The following is an 18,357-nucleotide window of genomic DNA, read 5'->3' on the forward strand; positions in this document are numbered from 1 at the left end:
GTGTGTGTTTTTTTTCCGGTAAATGGTGTGTCCTAGGGAGCCATTCGGTTTTTTTTTAGATTAGGACATCCAGAAAGGGAAGTTGGTTGTTTGCTTCTATTTCTATGGTGAATTGTATTTTGGGGTTTAGGCTGTTGAGATGTGTGATGAAGTTGTCCAGTTTTTCTTTCCCGTGTGGCCAAATCACGAAAGTGTCATCAACATATCTAAGCTAGAGTTTGTGTTTGTGTTCAGATTTATCTAAGGGGTTAGTTTCAAAATGTTCCATGTATAAGTTTGAAATGAGGCGTGAGAGGGGTGATACCATGGGTGCTCCTTCTATGTCCATTATGGATGAAGTATGTGTTGGTTAGGCAGTGGTTGGTCAGATCCAGGATGTGTTTAGGTTGTGTTTGTTCTGGATAGCTGTCAAGGCTTCTTTTATAAGCATTTGGGTGAAGAGGGATATGACATCGAAGCTCACGAGTAGGTCGCTGGGTTGTAGGTTTTGTTTCTTTGTTATTTCTATGAAGTGGAGTGAGTTTTGTTACGTGTGAAGTGATGGATTCTGCGTAGGGTTGGAGTTGTTTGGCAAGGAATTTGGCAAGATTCTGTAAAGGTGAGCCTATGGAGCTGACTATGGGTCTGAGTGGTGTTCCTTCTTTGTGTATCTTGGGAAGGCCATAGAAAATAATAAAAGGTGAAGTATCCTTAAAAATAAAACAGAATTATTGGACGTATGAAACTATATCCTAAATATATCCTATATTTTCTGCCCCTGGACAGAAACTAAGTAATAAGAGAGTCCTATCTACCATTTTTATTACTGTATTTTTCGGAGTATAAGACGCTCCGAAGTATAAGGCACGCCTACATTTTGGGGAAGAAAACAAGGGAAAAATATCTGCCTCCCAGCAATTTGCCTCCTTGCAACAAACAGTACAGGCAATACACAGTTTGTAGTGTTATATTTCAGACTATACGTGTACAGATGCTGTTAAAATTGATGTGCTTTCTGAAAGTATAGTTATTCTCTGCTATTTAAAAGAATAGCACTTTTTAAAACAATAGCACTGTGCCTCTTCAGATCAAGCATTTATTTTAAAAAGCTTCTTCATTTTGTTAAGTTATCTAGAATAATAATAAAGCAGCCTTTAAAAAATAAGTCTAATATAGGCATTTATAGTTGTTGACTTACCTTCTTGCAGCAAACAGCCTGATTAGCCGCCCCCCCCCCCCAAAAAAAAATCTGCCTCCCAGCAATTTGCCATGTGGAGCAAACAGCAAGTTTCACTTTCAATTTCTCCTTACAGGCTGCAGGGATTGCTATAGCTTATTGAAGCCTTGTTGCTACAAAGAGGTAAATTGTTGGGAGGCAGAGGCCAAAGTGTTGGGGCCGGTGGGTGGGCTACATTCAGTATATAAGATGCACCCAAATTTTCACCCTCTTTTAGAGGGGTGGAAGGTGTGTCTTATACTCTGAAAAATACGGTATCCTATGGAAGGATATTAGTTAGTTTTAATTTCACATTATCAAGGTTCTCCTTACCCTATGATCCAGTCCTTTTCATTCCTTTCTAAATATATGTATTAAAATAGAATTCCTCTAATAGCCAACCCAATATTAATAGCTTGGGCCTTCATACCCTTCCCAATTTTTATTAATATTAATTTAATATTTTATAATATAAGGTATTTACATGAGAAACAGAGAAGGGATTGACATATTTTATTATGTTAGCATTACACAGACACTAACCTGATGGTAATAAAATTACAGTCTTCTCCGCCACCTCATTCTGTCCATTTGATCTGCATCCTTTTACACGTTTCCAAAGGGATATATTTGTTCCAGGAGGCCCCGGTTGTGCCAATAGTGTACCCTTAAAAATATATACACACTTTTTAAAATGTAACCAGCACTTCTACTCAAAAATACTGAAATGAAAAAAAAAAGTACTCATTTAAAAGCAGATGTTCTGAAGGGAACGTGATCTCTAAGAGCAGGGAGGAATCCTGGGTGCGCCTAGGCCTGCACTAGGCCTCCCATTTTCCCCCACCCGAATCACCCCATGCTCTATTATTCGTTTAACGAAGGCATTGAAGAAAGAAGGGACAGGGAGGTTATTAATTATGCACTTCAACTTCCAACATGAATGGGCATGTTGTAAGTTGTAAGTCAAGGACTACCTATCTCTAGATCAGGGATGTCAAACTCGATTTCATTGAGGGCTGCATTGGGGTTGTGTTTGACCTTGGAGAGTAGGGGCTGGGGTGGGCGTGGCCAGCTTGATGTCACTCGTGTCATGGGTGCCTGTGGTGGCCCAAGCACTCTGCCAGCAAAATGGGCTCCTGACTTCCATTTCCAGCTATGATGGCCTCCTGCAACCCTCTGCCAGCAAAAACAGAGCTTGTGTGTGTATAGCCATTTTCGCTGGCAGAGGCACTGCAGGCAGGTCCTTTGCTGTTTCCAGGGTGGTCCCGTGGGCCAGATCTAACCCCCCGTGGGCCAGATCCAGCCCATAGGCCTTGAGTTTAACACCTCTGCTCTAGATACTATCTAGATGTATCTAGAACACATCTTAAAGGGAAGGTTACTACTTTTCTAGGGGATTAATTGCATAAATGAATTGCACTTGCAATTTTCTTTAACATTCAAGCAAAATCTGTTTTCTAGTAGATTCAAACCATACATCCATGTCCTATATCTTGCCTTTTCTTAAAGCTAATCAAATCCAGCTTCTTTTTCTCTTCCTGGGGCTGTCTATAGTTGCTTGTTCAAGTTTGTTAACTTTCTCAAATCTGCTTCACTTTCACTGAATTATTTTTAAATGATTTTGCTCAGAAATGAACACAGTATTCAAGGTGAGTTCTGACAAAACAATAGAGTAGAATAATTTCTTTCATGAGTTGAAGTATACTATTGTTGCTGATTATGATTTGTAAGATTTCTATACTATTGTTGCTGATTATGATTTGTAATCATAAGTCTTCAATCCAAAAGACTTCAATACTTGTTTTCTTTGCAGCCATGTCACACTGCTGGCTCATTATCTTATTTTTTTTTAATAGCCCACACTTAACTAACCATAGTCAGCATGCAATGGGTGAAATGCTTTGCTGAAGTTAGTACAGGTAGTCCTCAACTTACAACCAGAATTGAGCTAAAAATTTATGTTGCTAAGTGAGAAATTTGTTAAATGAGTTTTGCCTCATTTTACGACTTTTCTTGCCACATTTGCCAAGTGAATCACTGCAGTTGTTAAATTAATAATGGTTGTTAAGTAAATCTGGTTTATCTATTGACTTGGCTTGTCAGAAGGTTGCAAAAGGTATTCACATAACTGCAGAACATTGCAACCGTCATAAATATGAGTCAGTTGTCAAGCATTCTCATATGAGCCACAGTGGCGCAGTGGTTAGAATGCATTACTGCAGGCTACTTCTGCCAACTGCTGGCTGCCTGCAATGTTGCAGTTTGAATCTCACCAAGCTCAAGGTTGACTCAGCCTTCCTTCCTTCTGAGGTCGGTAAAATGAGGACCCAGATTGTTGGGGGCAATATGCTGACTCTGTAAACTGCTTAGAGAGGGCTGTAAAGCACTATGAAGCGGTATATAAGTCTAAGTGCTATTGCTATCCAAATGTACATCACTTAACCATGGGGATGCTGCAACAGTCATATATGTGAAAAATGGTCATAACTCACTTTTTCAGTGCCTTTATAACTTCAGTCACTAAGTGAACTATTATAAATTGAGGACTAGCTTCAGTATTCCTAAAATCTTCTAAGAATGCTACTTATCAAAAGTTACCTGATCCAGAACCATATGTCTCAGATCTTCTGAAGGGAGGGTATAACAATACCCTCTTTGCAAAGCAAACCTACTCTTTTGACCTGGATGAACTGGTAGTAGGATCACTAATCAGAATTTTATACGATTGTTGTTTGAAGTTGCAGAGTGAAAATTAAAATACATAAATATATTTTAAAAGATCAGTAGAAGTAAATAAAATAGCAGATTACTAAATACAAAAAAACAGAATACTTAAAATCTAAATGGAAAAAGCCAGTTAACTAAATTATAAAACTACATTATGAATAAAATAATACCATAGTGTACTAAGCTACTAAGTGTCTATTTGTGTATATTTATAACCTATTGTGATCAGTGACAAATGAGATATAACATAAAAAACAAGACAGCCTGCCTTCTTTCACATCGACACCCTTAGAGGTTCTGGTGGTCTCCTATCCCACCATTAAACAAGACCCAGCTCTGAAGCATCAAGGCCATACTTGTAGTCTACAACTCTGAGGCTGTAAGTAGTAAAGGATATTGTTAAAGGGCAGAGCTAAGCAGACCTTTTATGTACCTGACAACTCTGGGCTAAAAATTGTAATGTTCCTATGAAATAACAACCTGATGACTCAAGAAAAATACATTTTTAAACATGCAATACCCAACATTAAAAGAAAGGAGTTGAGAATCCTTAAAAAACGTACAATTCCTACTGCCTGGAAAAGCAAGCCGTCCTGCTCCATTTTTCGTTTCCTCTGAATATTATGAAGAGCTATTATCCTTGGATTGATGTCTTCATTCACTTCAGTTGATCTAGTGTGGAATATAAAGCCAGAGGGTTAACAACTCTTCCAGATCAATTAAAACTAAATCTATGAATAATTCTATAGAATAAAATCTAGACAGGTTTCTTTTGTAATAATATTAGCTCATCACGGTTTAGGCCAGATGTGAGAAATTATTTTCAGCCAGTTATTGTACTGTCCTTCTGTGCTTGGAACACACTGCTGATGACATCCTTAAATGAAAAGGACTGAAATTTTCAGCTCAAGGTGTATGTATGTGCATTTTATGTGGGCTAGACAGAGTGGACTTAGGACTTTCAAACTCAGAGGCTATCTATGTCAAAACTGAACAACCCTCCCTCAACAGAGGGGGCCCAGGGATACAACATCATCTATCTTCAGTCTACAACAGAGTCCTTTCAACACTATGCACCACTCAGGTGACCCTGACACAGATAAACCTCCCTTAAGGTGGCCTTAATGACTCACTAAAAGATTGCAAATGACCAGCTGTCTGCAAGGAATATAAATCCTTCCATTCCCCACCATCCAGTCGAAGCTAAAGAAGTTTCTTGGATGAGAAGTGAAATGTCTTCAAAGAAAAATGAGAAAGTCCAGTTACCTCGTGAAAAAAACATCTTTGGGACAGCCATGACCTGGATGACTGAGAATCTCCATAGACATCCAATCAGCAATATTTTAAAAATACTAAATGTGCTTTCAGTATCAAATTTGGCTTAGCTACATCAGAAGACCAATATTAATTGCTAATTAATTAAAACAGAGCAAAATACTAGTCTAAGTGCAATTTTATTCATGTTTAATTTGATATGGAAGTAGGTTTTTTAGACCATTTAGCCTCACAGGAATGACTTGTGCTCCAGAATGTAAAGCTAAATATCCGAAAAGATTCTGAACTCCTAAGATGAAAATAAAGTTTACAACTTATAGCAAGACTAAAACAAGAACGGTTTGGACCTATTAGAAAGCCCATTAAGCAGCTTCATCTAGTAGATGGGGCTAAAATATTAGGTTGCAAAATTCAGCTGCATTTTGACTTAATTGATAACTTGGATAAGGTGCTTCCTTATCTATGAATAGGGAAAATTCTATACTATAAGGCAACACTGGCATAATGAGAATAAATATCAAGATAGCTGTCTTTTGTGACCCATGGCATTTTGGATTATTTAAAAACAGGAGTAGGCATATCCATCAAATGACTACAGGTGGTCCTCACTTAATAAATATTTATTCAACAAGCATTTGAAGTTACAATGGTGCTGAACAAATGTATGTATCCCAAAGTGATAGCCGCTACAGCACCCCAGTCATATAATCAAAATTCAGCCCAACTGTTTTTACTTCAGCATGCACTTCCATCTCCTCCCCCACACATGCTGCTGTGCAATCTTTCCCCCTTGCCGACCTTTGCCATCTTTTTCCCACTGCTGACGAGGTACTTGCAGCCAGCAGCTGCTCATGAAGGGCCAGGCCAAGTGCAACTTTGTCAGAAGTGGGAAGAAGACGACAGGGAAGGCAACAGGGAAGGAGTATAAAGTGGAGTGCAAGACAGCCAAAAGGGTATAGCTGGGGGAAAATAGGTGGGTGGGAAACAGAAGTATAGCCTAGTATAGCACATAGAGGAAGTGTGAGATTCTTGGTTAAAGATCACAACCAGGATTACTGGAAGGGTTGCTGCTAAGTTGTATGGTCATTTAATATTTTACCTAATGACTGAATAACAAAATGACAAAGTTGGAAGGGAACTTGGAAATCTTGGAATCCAACTCCCTGTTAAAGCAGGAAACCCTATACCGTGTCAGACACATAGTGGTCCAATCTCTTCTTAAACACCTGCAGTGTAGGTGCACCCACAGCTTCCTTCTGGAGGCAAGTCGTCCTATTGATAAATTGTTTTGTCAGGAAATTTTTCCTTAGTTCTAGCTTGGCTCTCTCCTTGATTAGTTTCCATCCATTGCTTCTTGTCTTGCCTTCAGGTGCTTTGGAGAATAGGTCGACCCCCCTCTTCTTTGTGGCAGCCCCTCGATACTGGAACATTGGTATCACGTCATCCCTAGTCCTTCTTTTCATTAAACTAGACATACCAATTCCCGCAATTGTTCTTCATATGTTTTAGCCTCTGGTTCCCTAAAGATCTTTGTTGCTCTTCTCTGCACTCTTTCTAGAGTCTAGAGTCTCAACATCACTTAGCAATGGAAACTCCTGTCCCAATAAGGTTCCTTAACTGAGGACTACCTGTATCAGAGGAGATTTCCCTGTTTACAAATTAGTTGTCACAGCCAAGAGCAAGATACCTTTTTAACAAAAATAAATTAATCTCCTCCCCAGTTATCCAGCATTTAGGCTGAGAACTATTTCCAGAAAAGCCTTTCTCGATCCTCAGAAAGACTTTTCTAGAAATAGTTTCCAGCCTAAAAGTTAGTGGTTTGCCCTTATTTTTTAATAAGAAAATTCTAAAAGAAAAACAAGTAGGATCAGTGAACTTACTAGTGCCTGCAAGCAATGCTATCCACAAGTTCATTCACCTTTATGTGTTTAAGAGTATAGATCACCTTTAAGATCTGACAGATAACCCCATTTACCTGTTATCAAAAGTGACTGTCAACAAGTCCGGTGCTCCTGTACTTATTTGGTCTGTCGGGTCTATTGTGCCTTTTCCCGTTCTGACTGGAGAGGAAGTCCGACTTTGATTCTTAGCATAAGGTGATGCCGGGGCACTGATTATGGGAGCAGGATCTGTGAGTACTTTTGGATTAATAGGGGCAGGCGTTACAAGCATCTTCGGAGCAGTTTCATGTTTGATTGTCGTGGATCTTATCGTGTCAGTGGCTGATGACTGCATTGGAGTTTGCTGAAACCCTGTCACAGGAGTCACATTAGAAGAAGAACTTGCAGTATTGCCCTCCAGTGGAGAAAGCTGGTCGAAGGTGCGCAACTGGAAATCATCGTCCATGGGGATATAAGGTGCCAACATTTCCAAATCTAAATCTGTTTCCTGAAAGAAGATTATGATGATGACATAATTGCACAATTTGACACAGGATTGTGATTAAACTGCTATCAAGCCTGTCAGCTTCCAAGAATCTATCAACCCTCCTTTTCCTCCTGGTTCCAAAAGGCTTAGCTGGGAAGGTTACTGAAATGGAGAAGGTGAGCAACATAATTTTCGGGGGCTATTTATACCTTTTTTTAAAAAACGTGCCCATTCTTGCAAAAAACGGGCCATTTTTGGGAGGTTTGCAGAGTGTAAAAACTTTTTTTCCCCCTTTCGGAAAGCTCTTTAGTTAAGAGTGATTGATGTGAATTAGATTGATCAAGTGCTGTGCCAGCAGAAACAAAGTCTTAGGTGCTGCAGATTGTCAGCGATTTCCTTTTCCAGCACATGGATAAATAGGCCTGGAAACATCTTCCCAACTATCTACTCTCTCTCTCTCCCTAACTACCTTCTGTATTTCTTCCCCCCTCTATCTACCTATCTACCTACCTACCTACTCTCTCCCTACCTATCTACTGTTTCTCTATATATATATTTCTCTCTCTCTATCCCTCTACCTACCAACCTACCTACTCACTCACTCTCTCCCTACCTACTGTATTTCTCTTTATCTCTATCTCTCTCTCTCTTTCTCTAGTTCTCTCTCTATCCCTTTATCTACCTAACTACGTAACTACTCTCTCTCTCCCTACCTACCGTATTTCTCTCTCTTTCTCTGTCTCTCTAACCCTCTATCTACTACCTGCTTTTTAAAAAAATTGCTTCTTCAAAACCTTGGTGTGTCTTATACTCTGGTGCATCTTATACTCCAAAAAAATGGTATTTTGATTCCTCAGAAATGTATATTGCAGGTGGTCTTTGACTTATGACAATTCAGTCAGCAACCACGTGAAGTTACAGCAGAGCTAAATTACATCTATCATCTATCTATCTATCTATCTATCTATCTATCTATCTATCTATCTATCTATCTATCTATCTATCTATCTATCTATCTATCTAGTGTGCCACCCATCTTGCCAATTCCCTCATCCACTCACCTATATCTAGTCAGATAGTAATGAACTTTGTATTCTATCTTGGTATTTGAAAAATTACAACAAGCACTGTAAGTAACACATCATGAAAGTATAATATTAAAATAGAATGAACCAAAAGTTTTAATTAATGTTTAATTAATGTTCACCTGCATTGAAAAGGGATTTTTTGATTCTGGGTCTATTGCAAAGAGCTTTTCCACCAATTCCAGCTTGAACTCACTTGGCATCTCATTATCCACGCTGAAGCAATAATCATTTGGAGGACTATTAGGCTGTAAAAAAAAATCAGCAACTTTATTCAGTAAAATGAGACCAAATTTTAAGTGCACTATCATAATGAATCCAATGTCATGGAAAAAAGGTCTATTCATTGAAATTTTAAATCACTAAGCTCCTATAATTAGGATGAGGCCCAAAAAGATATATAGATTGGAATAATAAAGCTCACACAATCATTTTGGCACATAGCTCCTCACATTTTAAAACTGTATTTAAAAACATTCTTAAGGCTTAGGAAACAAGGCTATACTAATAAAAGCAAATGGTCAAATGCAAATTCTATATCTCAGAATAATTCTTAACTGTCAACAGAAACAAATCAAAAGAAGGAGGGAAATGAATTGTTTTAATCTTTAGCTGAGCAAAACAATTTAAAACTGTTACTACACTGTTTGGAAAAGAAAAATGTGAAATAATAGTTTTATTATTTCTAATAAAAGGTTTTTAATTGGAATTCTCATGCAGCACAGAGTTCACTAGCAAAGATTCAATCAGTTTTTATTTTCTCCCTATATCCTCTTCTGGTGTTTCCTAAGAAATTGACCTCATACAAGGTCAATAGTGCATAAAATTGAATACATAAACAATGGAAAGCTGCAAAAGATTATTAAAAGACAAACCTCAGGTGAGCTTTGGCTAGTGCTTCCATCAGAAGGAGTAGCTGGTTGATCCTGGGTCCGGCGGCTGGCGAAAGTAAGATCTAAGGGCTCCGTGCTGGGTTCCAGTTTGGCCACCACCTCTCTATTGAGTGCTGGATCAGCATTGCTACAGAGGGGCTTTGTTGCTTCAGAAGCAGATAGTGGGGACATTGCCAAATTTATATTCTGCAGTTTCTCACTGGATGAGGGGAGCATTACGTCATTATACAAAGGAACGTCATCAGATGGTTGATGTTCATCTGGCTCTACAAATTTTTTTAAAAAGACATCATCAAAAAAAGAAATATTGAGTCACCAATTAAGAGCCTTATTATAATTCTGTATATGCCAAGAACATCTTTAAGAAATTCTAATGGTCAGCATTTATGGATAATTAGACTTTTTCTTTAAATATTTGATTAAATATACACACACCATCGTTGTCAAAATCTAATGCAATGATGGTATCTCCAGCAGCAGGAGCAAGATAGACTAATGCATCAGGTTCCTTCTTAAGTTTCTCAAAGAGGCTGCTGCTATCTTCCAAATCACTCTTGTTGAGTTCTGTCCTCATTCCCATCTCAGGAGAATCCACTGGTTTCAACATACACTCTGTTTGCTGAAGTGAAAAAACCAAGTCCCGCTGAACAATTCCACTGCAAAAGAATAAAGACGGAAAGGATAAAAGAGATGTTGAGAGCTGCATAATGCACATTTATTTACAATGTATGTCTATTGCATAAGAAACATATATTTAATATACATATTTGGGCTTATACTGCTGTCAAGGCAACAGGCCCCTGAGCATTTATCACAGTCTCTGCTTACTGAAGAAAATTCTGGATGTAAATATAGATGGTGAAATATCCAAAATGAAAAGAGTCAAAAATATAAATGTGAGAATGTACTGCACTTTTCAGAGTATAAGATGCACTGGAGTATAAGACGCGCCAAGGTTTTAAAGAGGCAAATTTTTTTTAAAAAGTTTTTGCACTCTGCAGACCTCCCAAAAACGGCCCGTTTTTCACCAAAACGGGCCTGTTGTTTTTCAAAAAAAGGGTATGAATAGCCTTTAGGAGGCTTGTACAGTGCTCTTGGGGTGTGGAGCCCCACTACGAGCAAAAAATGGGTCCGTTTTTCGCAAAAAAATGGGCGTTTTTTTGTCAAAATAAAAGGGCATGCATAGCCTTTAGGAGACTTATAGAGTGCTCCGGGGGGCTGGGGGCGGCATAATTGAGCAAAAAATGCCCCATTTTCGCTCATTTCTGCTCTCCCCAGCCCCCAGAAACACTCTGAAAGCCTCCTAAAGGCTCTGCACGGCCATTTTGGTGAAGGGGGTGGGATTTCGGGAGGCAAAAAATGCTGTATTCAGTTTAGAAGATGCACCTAGATATTCAGCCTCTTTTTTGAGGGAAAAAGATGCGTCAGATTCCAAAGAATATGGTAGTTGAAAAATGTATTAATCCAGAAAACTCACCATTTCAGGCAAAGCTTCTAACCATCTAATTTGGAGAATGACAGGGACCAAAAATTGGAAGTAAATTCATATACAAGTACCAAAGAAAGGAGACTTAACACAATGTACAAAATATTACACAATCTTTTTAACTTTGCACACAAATAAATGTTTAGGATATTCAATACAGATTAGAACCCAACATGGAAAGGGACATGTGAACGGTTCAAGCTGGCTTTAGAAAAAAACCAAGAAATTCTATACATGGACTGGAGAAAGAAAATCTATGAATGGCACACATGCTTATTTGTTGCGATAACTACATTCATGATCAAACTCTGATGTAAGTTCTCGAAGTATAAAGCCTCCAAAAGGCTATGCATGCCCTTTTTTTTGACAAAAAACGGACCCGTTTTTGGAAGGTCTGCAGAGTGCAAAAAGTTTTTTTTAATTTGCCTCTTCAAAATCTTGGTGCGTCTTACACTCCGGTGCATCTTATAGTATGAAAAATACAGTATTTGCACTCCCCCCCCCCCAAAAATAGCATTTACAGGCAAAACTTACCTCAAGACATAGTTCACACACACTATACATTGTGGTTGAGAATTCTTAGTATTGTATATAACAGTTGCTTGAGTCTCTACCCAGACATAGCCCCCTTGCTTGGCAAGCATTCGGTACTGTCCGGTGGTGACTTGCCCTTTGGCAAACACTGGAAGAAGAAAGAGACCCAAATTATTTATATACTGAAGACTGGGTTGCCCAATAGGTTGCCAGACACTCACTCAACTCTAATTGGCCTTGTCATTTTTTAAAGCAATTCTTTTCAATGAAAATAATGGGTGGCCAGAATACTGCAAAATAAAGTTCCAGCCTCTTAAAACATCTTTATTCCCAAGAATGCTTTTAACATTAATATTTTCAATGTTAAGATGGGAATTGGGGTTTATATTTGGGTTTTATTTTTGCAAGCTGGCTGGATTCACCCTGACTTGGGCAATCATATTTTTAACAATAATAAATAAATAAATAATAAATAAATAAATAATTGTTTTTTCAAAATTAAATGGTGATTGGAGCTGGGGACAATGTAGGACATCTGAGTAAGCTAAAAGAGATGGCAAAGGATTATAGGAGTTTTGATTCACCATGTGCACATATATGCTTTGTTCTTGACTATTTTTGAGAATAATTACATGGCTTGTTTCTAGTGTGATCTTTTCCTACGTATGCGTATTTATGAATCAGAGTAATATACTGAGGGACCATTGTGAGCATTACCAGTTTGCATTTAATAAAGTTGACATACATGGGCACAAATAGATAATTAGGTATTTGTGACTCAGACATTTCCTCTACTTCTTCAGTTATTGGGCAAATTACATCCATCTAGCAACCGAATGACAGCAACTGCATTGCTGTTTTATAATTAGTCACTTATAAATTTGCCATTTCTTTATGGCAGCAAATCTGTGCCCAAGATTAGCTCTCCAACATTTAAAATATACTCATCAGCCTCTCAAAAGGTTCAGAACTTTTGAATTGATTAGAATTGCACAATAGCATACAGCATCTGACAAAACACTGGCATAATGTGTACAAGATCTATGATAAATAGCATAGAATATGTTAATGAAACCTGAATAGCATGCAACTGTCCTGCCTTCATCAACTTACTGTCATGATGTGTTTTGGTCAGATGATCAGAGTCCAATGCATGATAATATTCATATACAGAACGCCCCAGGAGTTCTTCAGGATCATATCCTATTAGTTCTGTAATCCTTTATACAAAAGGAAAGGGAAAAAATAAATTTATGATATCTTTAAAGATTACAGGTAGAGTTTATTTGAAAAGTATTGAAAGTTTATTGAAAAAAAGCTATTGCAATTTATTATCTGTTTCAAATAAAACAAAAAGCATAATACAAGCTTCCCTAGTAACTATAACATTACCTCAGCTTGGAGCCAAAATAAGCTAGAGCAATCAAGGTTTAGCAATTTTACTTGATTCAAAGCAACTTAGAAAAAAAATCAAAATTAAAAAAATTTGCATACTGGTTTTATTTTGCATTTTGGGGATTAATAGAATCATGTCATTTAATGTTTTAAAATATGCTTCTTCCCAAGTGCATGGAGAGATGTTATAAATAAAATGCCAATGGAAATAACACAGAATGAAATGGAAGTAAACATTGCATTAATTAGACAAACACAGATCACAATGCAAACTTTACTAGTAGCTACAATATGACCTGTGCTCAGAGACAAAATTAATTAGAGAGATAAAGGTTTGAGGATTGTTGCTTATCTCAAAGAAAAAATCATAAGCACAAAAACAAAGAATATTTCAGCATTACACCAATTATACATTATACTATTCCTATATAAGAATACCATATTTTTGTCTTATTAGTTCCTTTCCCCAATCAGGTGCCTCCAGATGTGGTGAACAGTAAGTCCTATTGTTCCAAGCTAGCGTGCCTAATACTGTTGCTTGAAGTTGGAGAAGTGGTCCACCACCTCTAAAGACACCAGACTGGGGAATGCCAAATTTAAAATAAGTTCAGCCACTTGATGGCAGTGTTACACAGAGCAAGGAAATGAAACACAAGAGAAAGCAGAAGTGATTTTTTTTCTAAAATGAAACCATAACCATAATGTAACTGTTGCTTTAGCTTTAATATATGCTAGCTAATTAAATAAATTTTTCCAATAATTTGGTTAAAAACTGGAAAAATTTAAAACATGATCTTTAAAAACATTTTGGAAAATGGGAAGCAGAATAGAAATCATTTTGCATCCTCATTGCTGAGAATTAAAAATTACAAAACTGAATTTTCAAAAGGATGCACATGAATTTGCATCATCATTTACATGATCCTAATTCTCTTCCTCAACTTTTAATAAACAAATGCATGGTACAGTAAAATGGCACAGCATGCCATCGGCAAACAGGTGAGTATGATAACTCAAAGGGAATCCATTTTGGAAGTGGAGGAGAATGAGGTATGCATTGCTGTCTAGAGGCTTTACCTTTCATCACAATAGGAAAATTTCATGTCAAGGCTATGGCGGCTGAGGAACGTTTTACTATCCAATGGGACTTCAATATTTGATGGATGAGGTATAGGCTCACAAATTAATACCAAACACGTCATGGGAGGCTTTTTATAGCCGCACACAGTCGGATTGTTGCAATTCTCAAAAACACGAATATGACCTGTACAATGAAGTACCTGAGTTTTGAAAAGAAAGAAAAGATTTTGTTTATCCACACCCTGATATATAAACACTGAATCAATCTCAAACACCATTTATTTATATTACAAAGTCATTTCTTTAACTGGCGGCTGAATTGGGGATTAGTTTGGACAAAAGTAGCCAAAAGAAGCTTGTTCTTCACTACAGCCAATAGAGCACTCTTGTTTCCCTTTGTTTCTGGACCTACATTTGCATCATTAGTCTGCAGCACTAAAGGATTATTGTTTCATCTTCAAATATTAAATAAGTTAAGTGAAATTAGCCATTATGTCCTCCAGCAGTAGCAAATAGGTTTCACTGAAAACTATTTTAATTGTTTAAAACAAATGCCGAAATAAAGTTCAGAGCTATGTAGTTTTGGTCTGGTTGCCTATATATTGCGCAAAGAACTCAAATCAACAGAAAAAGGTCCATATTGCTCCGGTTTTCCCTCTTGAAATGGTCTCTAAGTAGATGTACGATTGAGTAAGGAAAACAATTTTTGCACTGGGGTGAGGTTGTGGTTTGTAATATACATAAAGCATACCAATGTCTATGAACTATTTCATCCCAGGTTAATTAATTTGTTAATGAGATTTATCAGTTTATGAAACCTAATAGATTCTAGTTGGTTAATCAATATTATAATTAATTAAAACTTACAAAATCCAAAATCTATTTCCACAACTTAAAATTAATGAGCTAATATTTGTTTGGTATGGTGCCAATAGTTATAATTAATTTCTCAAAGGCCATTGGAAAGAGCCAGATTTTCATCTGCTTCTTGGAAGGTCATGAGGGTGGAGGCAAACTAAAGGGGAGCTCTTACAGAGAACACCCTCCCCTCCTGCCATACCTCTTTAGTAGCTAAGGATCCTTAGCAGACGCTTCCTATCTTTCCATGTAGAAAGGGCAGAAACTATTGGGGAACACTGGGGTCTAAGATGTCCAGGCCCTGCGCCATATAGTACTTTATATGCAGTGAAAAGCAGCTTGAATTGAACTCAGAAACCTAGTAGCAACCAATGCAGCTCCCACAGCTGAAATGCAATATTTAATAAGAGTTCAGGAAGAGCCCCAGATAGTGGCCCTGCTCTTTTCTGAGAAACAGACTACATCAAGAACCAAAAAAGTCTATTCAGTCATGCCTAGATTGGGTTGAGTCTGTTTTTCTCCATCCAGATGTAGACTGTCAGAGGTCTAGATAATTCATATTCTCCAGAGTCCTCTGCAACTATAACCCCATCATTTTAATCCCTGAGAACAAACAAGGTGAATGATAAGGCTGTTGTTGTCCAATCTCGCTGGATCCAGGCATGGCCTCTTCACTAGGTGACAGACCAGTGTATCTTCTGTTACTTCCCCATCCCTTAACAAACTGCTGTCTGCAGACAGAATCCAAATTCCAGGCAGCAGAGGACTTTATTTCATCAAAATCACAATCTCCCAGGTACCGCACAAGACATCACCTCTATCATCTCAGTGGATTCTGTCCATCCAATTTGTGATTCAGAGTGAATGTGAGAGATTTTATCCACGAAATGCTTGGCCAGATGATCACAACTTACATAAACTGGATCTTCCTTTCCATTCTTTCCCAAGGGGTCCAGGACACTCTGAACAGTGTAGTTGGCCAACATTCCGCAGACGCAATAAGGGAGGGAAAGTAATTATGCTTCACTGCCCTTATCGCCACAGAGTAGGCTCGAATCTGGGCTCCTACTCGTGTCCGGTCACATTCGCTTCTTGTTTTTCACCAGCATCATTCTAGACGGTTCTTCACTTCCTTCATTTCCCGGAGCTCCTCAATGAATCAAGGAGCTGTGAGGGGTTGATTTGGGGGAGGAGGGGAAGGGAGGGGGGAAAGAGGCTGCTCAGGGGTAAATGCTGCCGAGGAGTGCCCTGGCCGCCACCGTATTCCAGAGGTCAACAAAGCGCTCAACAGAGTCGCCCTCCAGATCGCTGGGAAACTCCCCAAGCGTCATCAGGAAACCTTTAATGTAAAACACATAGATTTTTCTCACAGATTTGACACTGTGACTCTCTCCATCCTTCAAATTATTTTAATATGCTTAAAATATTAGATTTAAGTTCTTGAACAACACAACAAAACAAACCAGTCCCAAAACGTTTATGTACTATTGTGTTTTAAAAAATATTTTACACAATGCTACTTTTCAGTGAAACATCACTCATAGCCATCATGGTTTCTTAACTGGTTAAAGATATCGAAGAAAAAGCTACTCTATTTAATCTTTAAACATAACATCAAGTATTCTATTTTATTCAGGCTGGGTGAACACTGGATTGGAAATCTTACCACTTCAGACTACATAAGTAAAATGATATAATAATGCTTAACAACTGCAAAAAGTATAATTTCTGCAGCTAAACACAGGTCTGCAGCTAAAAAGCTGTTTGATTATTTTCATCTAATTTCCATATATTTTGGTGTGCTAAAAACAAATAAAATATTGAAAAAACTCCTAGACGTCATGATTTGCCACAACATGCAAAACTGTCTTCAAATTTATCATTTTTTTTTAATTTTTGGTATTTTTTTATATTATGGGTTTTTAACCAAATTTAAACTACAAATTACTATTAATTAACTTTGGTACTTTCCCATAAAGTTCTTCTACCAACTCTCCACATAAAATTGGGATGGATGAAGCAATTCGTAAAATCACTTCCAAGAGATGGAGAATGCTTCAAATACTTGATCACCAAGTTTCCATGCCTGTCGGATTTGCTTTAAAATATAGAGCATCCAAACAATGTGAGATGTCAAGGGAGCATCTTATAATACATATGTTCTTCAAATGCTCTTGAAGCATTTATTTATACACTTCTTTCAGAGCATAAGTAAAATTACCTTCCATGTGGCTGATTTTATATTCACAGTTCTTCCTCTGCTTGTCAGTGTACATTTCATTCTGAGGAAAAAACTCCGTTCTGTATTTTGATCCTTTCCCTTTTTAACAGATCCTGATACAGAAAGAACACAATGGGAATGAAAGAAAACAGATGACAACAATTGAAACACAGAAATAGATTTACACAATACAAAATACTATGTGTAATTTGCATTGACTTTCAACTATGAATTTATTTAAACAGTGACCGTACATGTGCCTTCATACAACCATTTGCAGTCACAATAGCACTTCCCATGGCCCATAAAGCACTTCCAGCTGTCATAAAATGTTGCATGATTCCATTTGGGGTGCTTGGCAATCTGTTTAGATTTATCACCAGTTGGGAAGTACCCTGAAATCATTTGAGTAACAACTGCAATCTTCTTTGCTGGCTTCCCCAGAAAAATCAATGGAGAAGCTGGCAGGGAAGGTTGCAAGCAGAAGAGGTGTTGGATTTGAAGTCCATTCTACCAGCATGCCAAAGGATTTCCCCTCCCCTTCCACCCCTTTTGAGGGGGAAAATGCCAGAACCCCAGCACTGTGAACCTTCCACAACAATGGTGCTCACCAGCGCATTCACTGGATATGAGGTCCCCGCAATCTCACCATGCCCAGGCAGTTGAGGACCTCTCCCAGTGTTCTAGTTAACTGCAACTTGGAGAGCCAGGATTGCAGTTGTTGAGTGAAACAGTTCCATAGTGATTTGCTTAATGACTACTTCATTTGACGATCAAGATCCCAGGCCCAATTGTGTTCTTAAATGGAGGAGTACCTGTATTTGTACTTTCTTGCTTTTCCCATGAACTTTGTCCCTACTGCTGTTGGTTTAGTGGATAGGTGTGAGATGGGATTAGAGTGTTGGGAGGAAATTTAACACATGAGACTACTGCTTCCAACTGCATATCTATACTATGTTGTAACTTACTGTTTTTAAATGCTTCATTATTAAGACAACTGTAGATCAAGTGCATTATTGTATGTGTTGCATACATTAAAAATTGGGATGGGACACACGATTTGTTATACTGTAAAAGCCCACTCTACAGTATATCGCATCAAGAAAATCTTTAGAGAAGAGCATATACAGGTAGTTCTCAACTTACGACCACACTTGATCCCAAAATGTTTGTTGCATAAGTGAGACATTTATTAAGCTTTCCTGCCACAGTTATTAAGTAAATCACTTGCAATTGTTAAG

The 18,357-nt window shown here is 37.9% G+C and overlaps 1 protein-coding gene across 1 annotated transcript in view; it reads right to left on the bottom strand.

The window, feature by feature from the left end:
• The window catches only part of HIF1A (hypoxia inducible factor 1 subunit alpha), a 45,932-nt gene that overhangs the window by 1,738 nt on the left and 25,837 nt on the right, over positions 1-18,357 (bottom strand). Inside the window, exons 5-14 of the mRNA XM_032235661.1 lie at positions 17,117-17,229; positions 14,035-14,237; positions 12,676-12,782; positions 11,563-11,710; positions 9,978-10,198; positions 9,525-9,808; positions 8,772-8,897; positions 7,173-7,585; positions 4,486-4,594; positions 1,739-1,862 (exon numbers count right to left, since the gene is read on the bottom strand). Of these exons, the coding sequence (XP_032091552.1) occupies positions 1,739-1,862; positions 4,486-4,594; positions 7,173-7,585; positions 8,772-8,897; positions 9,525-9,808; positions 9,978-10,198; positions 11,563-11,710; positions 12,676-12,782; positions 14,035-14,237; positions 17,117-17,229 (1,848 nt within the window). The remainder of the gene's footprint in view (positions 1-1,738; positions 1,863-4,485; positions 4,595-7,172; positions 7,586-8,771; positions 8,898-9,524; positions 9,809-9,977; positions 10,199-11,562; positions 11,711-12,675; positions 12,783-14,034; positions 14,238-17,116; positions 17,230-18,357) is intronic.

Source organism: Thamnophis elegans, chromosome 1 (genome assembly GCF_009769535.1).
Source record: "Thamnophis elegans isolate rThaEle1 chromosome 1, rThaEle1.pri, whole genome shotgun sequence".
Classification (NCBI taxonomy): domain Eukaryota; kingdom Metazoa; phylum Chordata; class Lepidosauria; order Squamata; family Colubridae; genus Thamnophis; species Thamnophis elegans.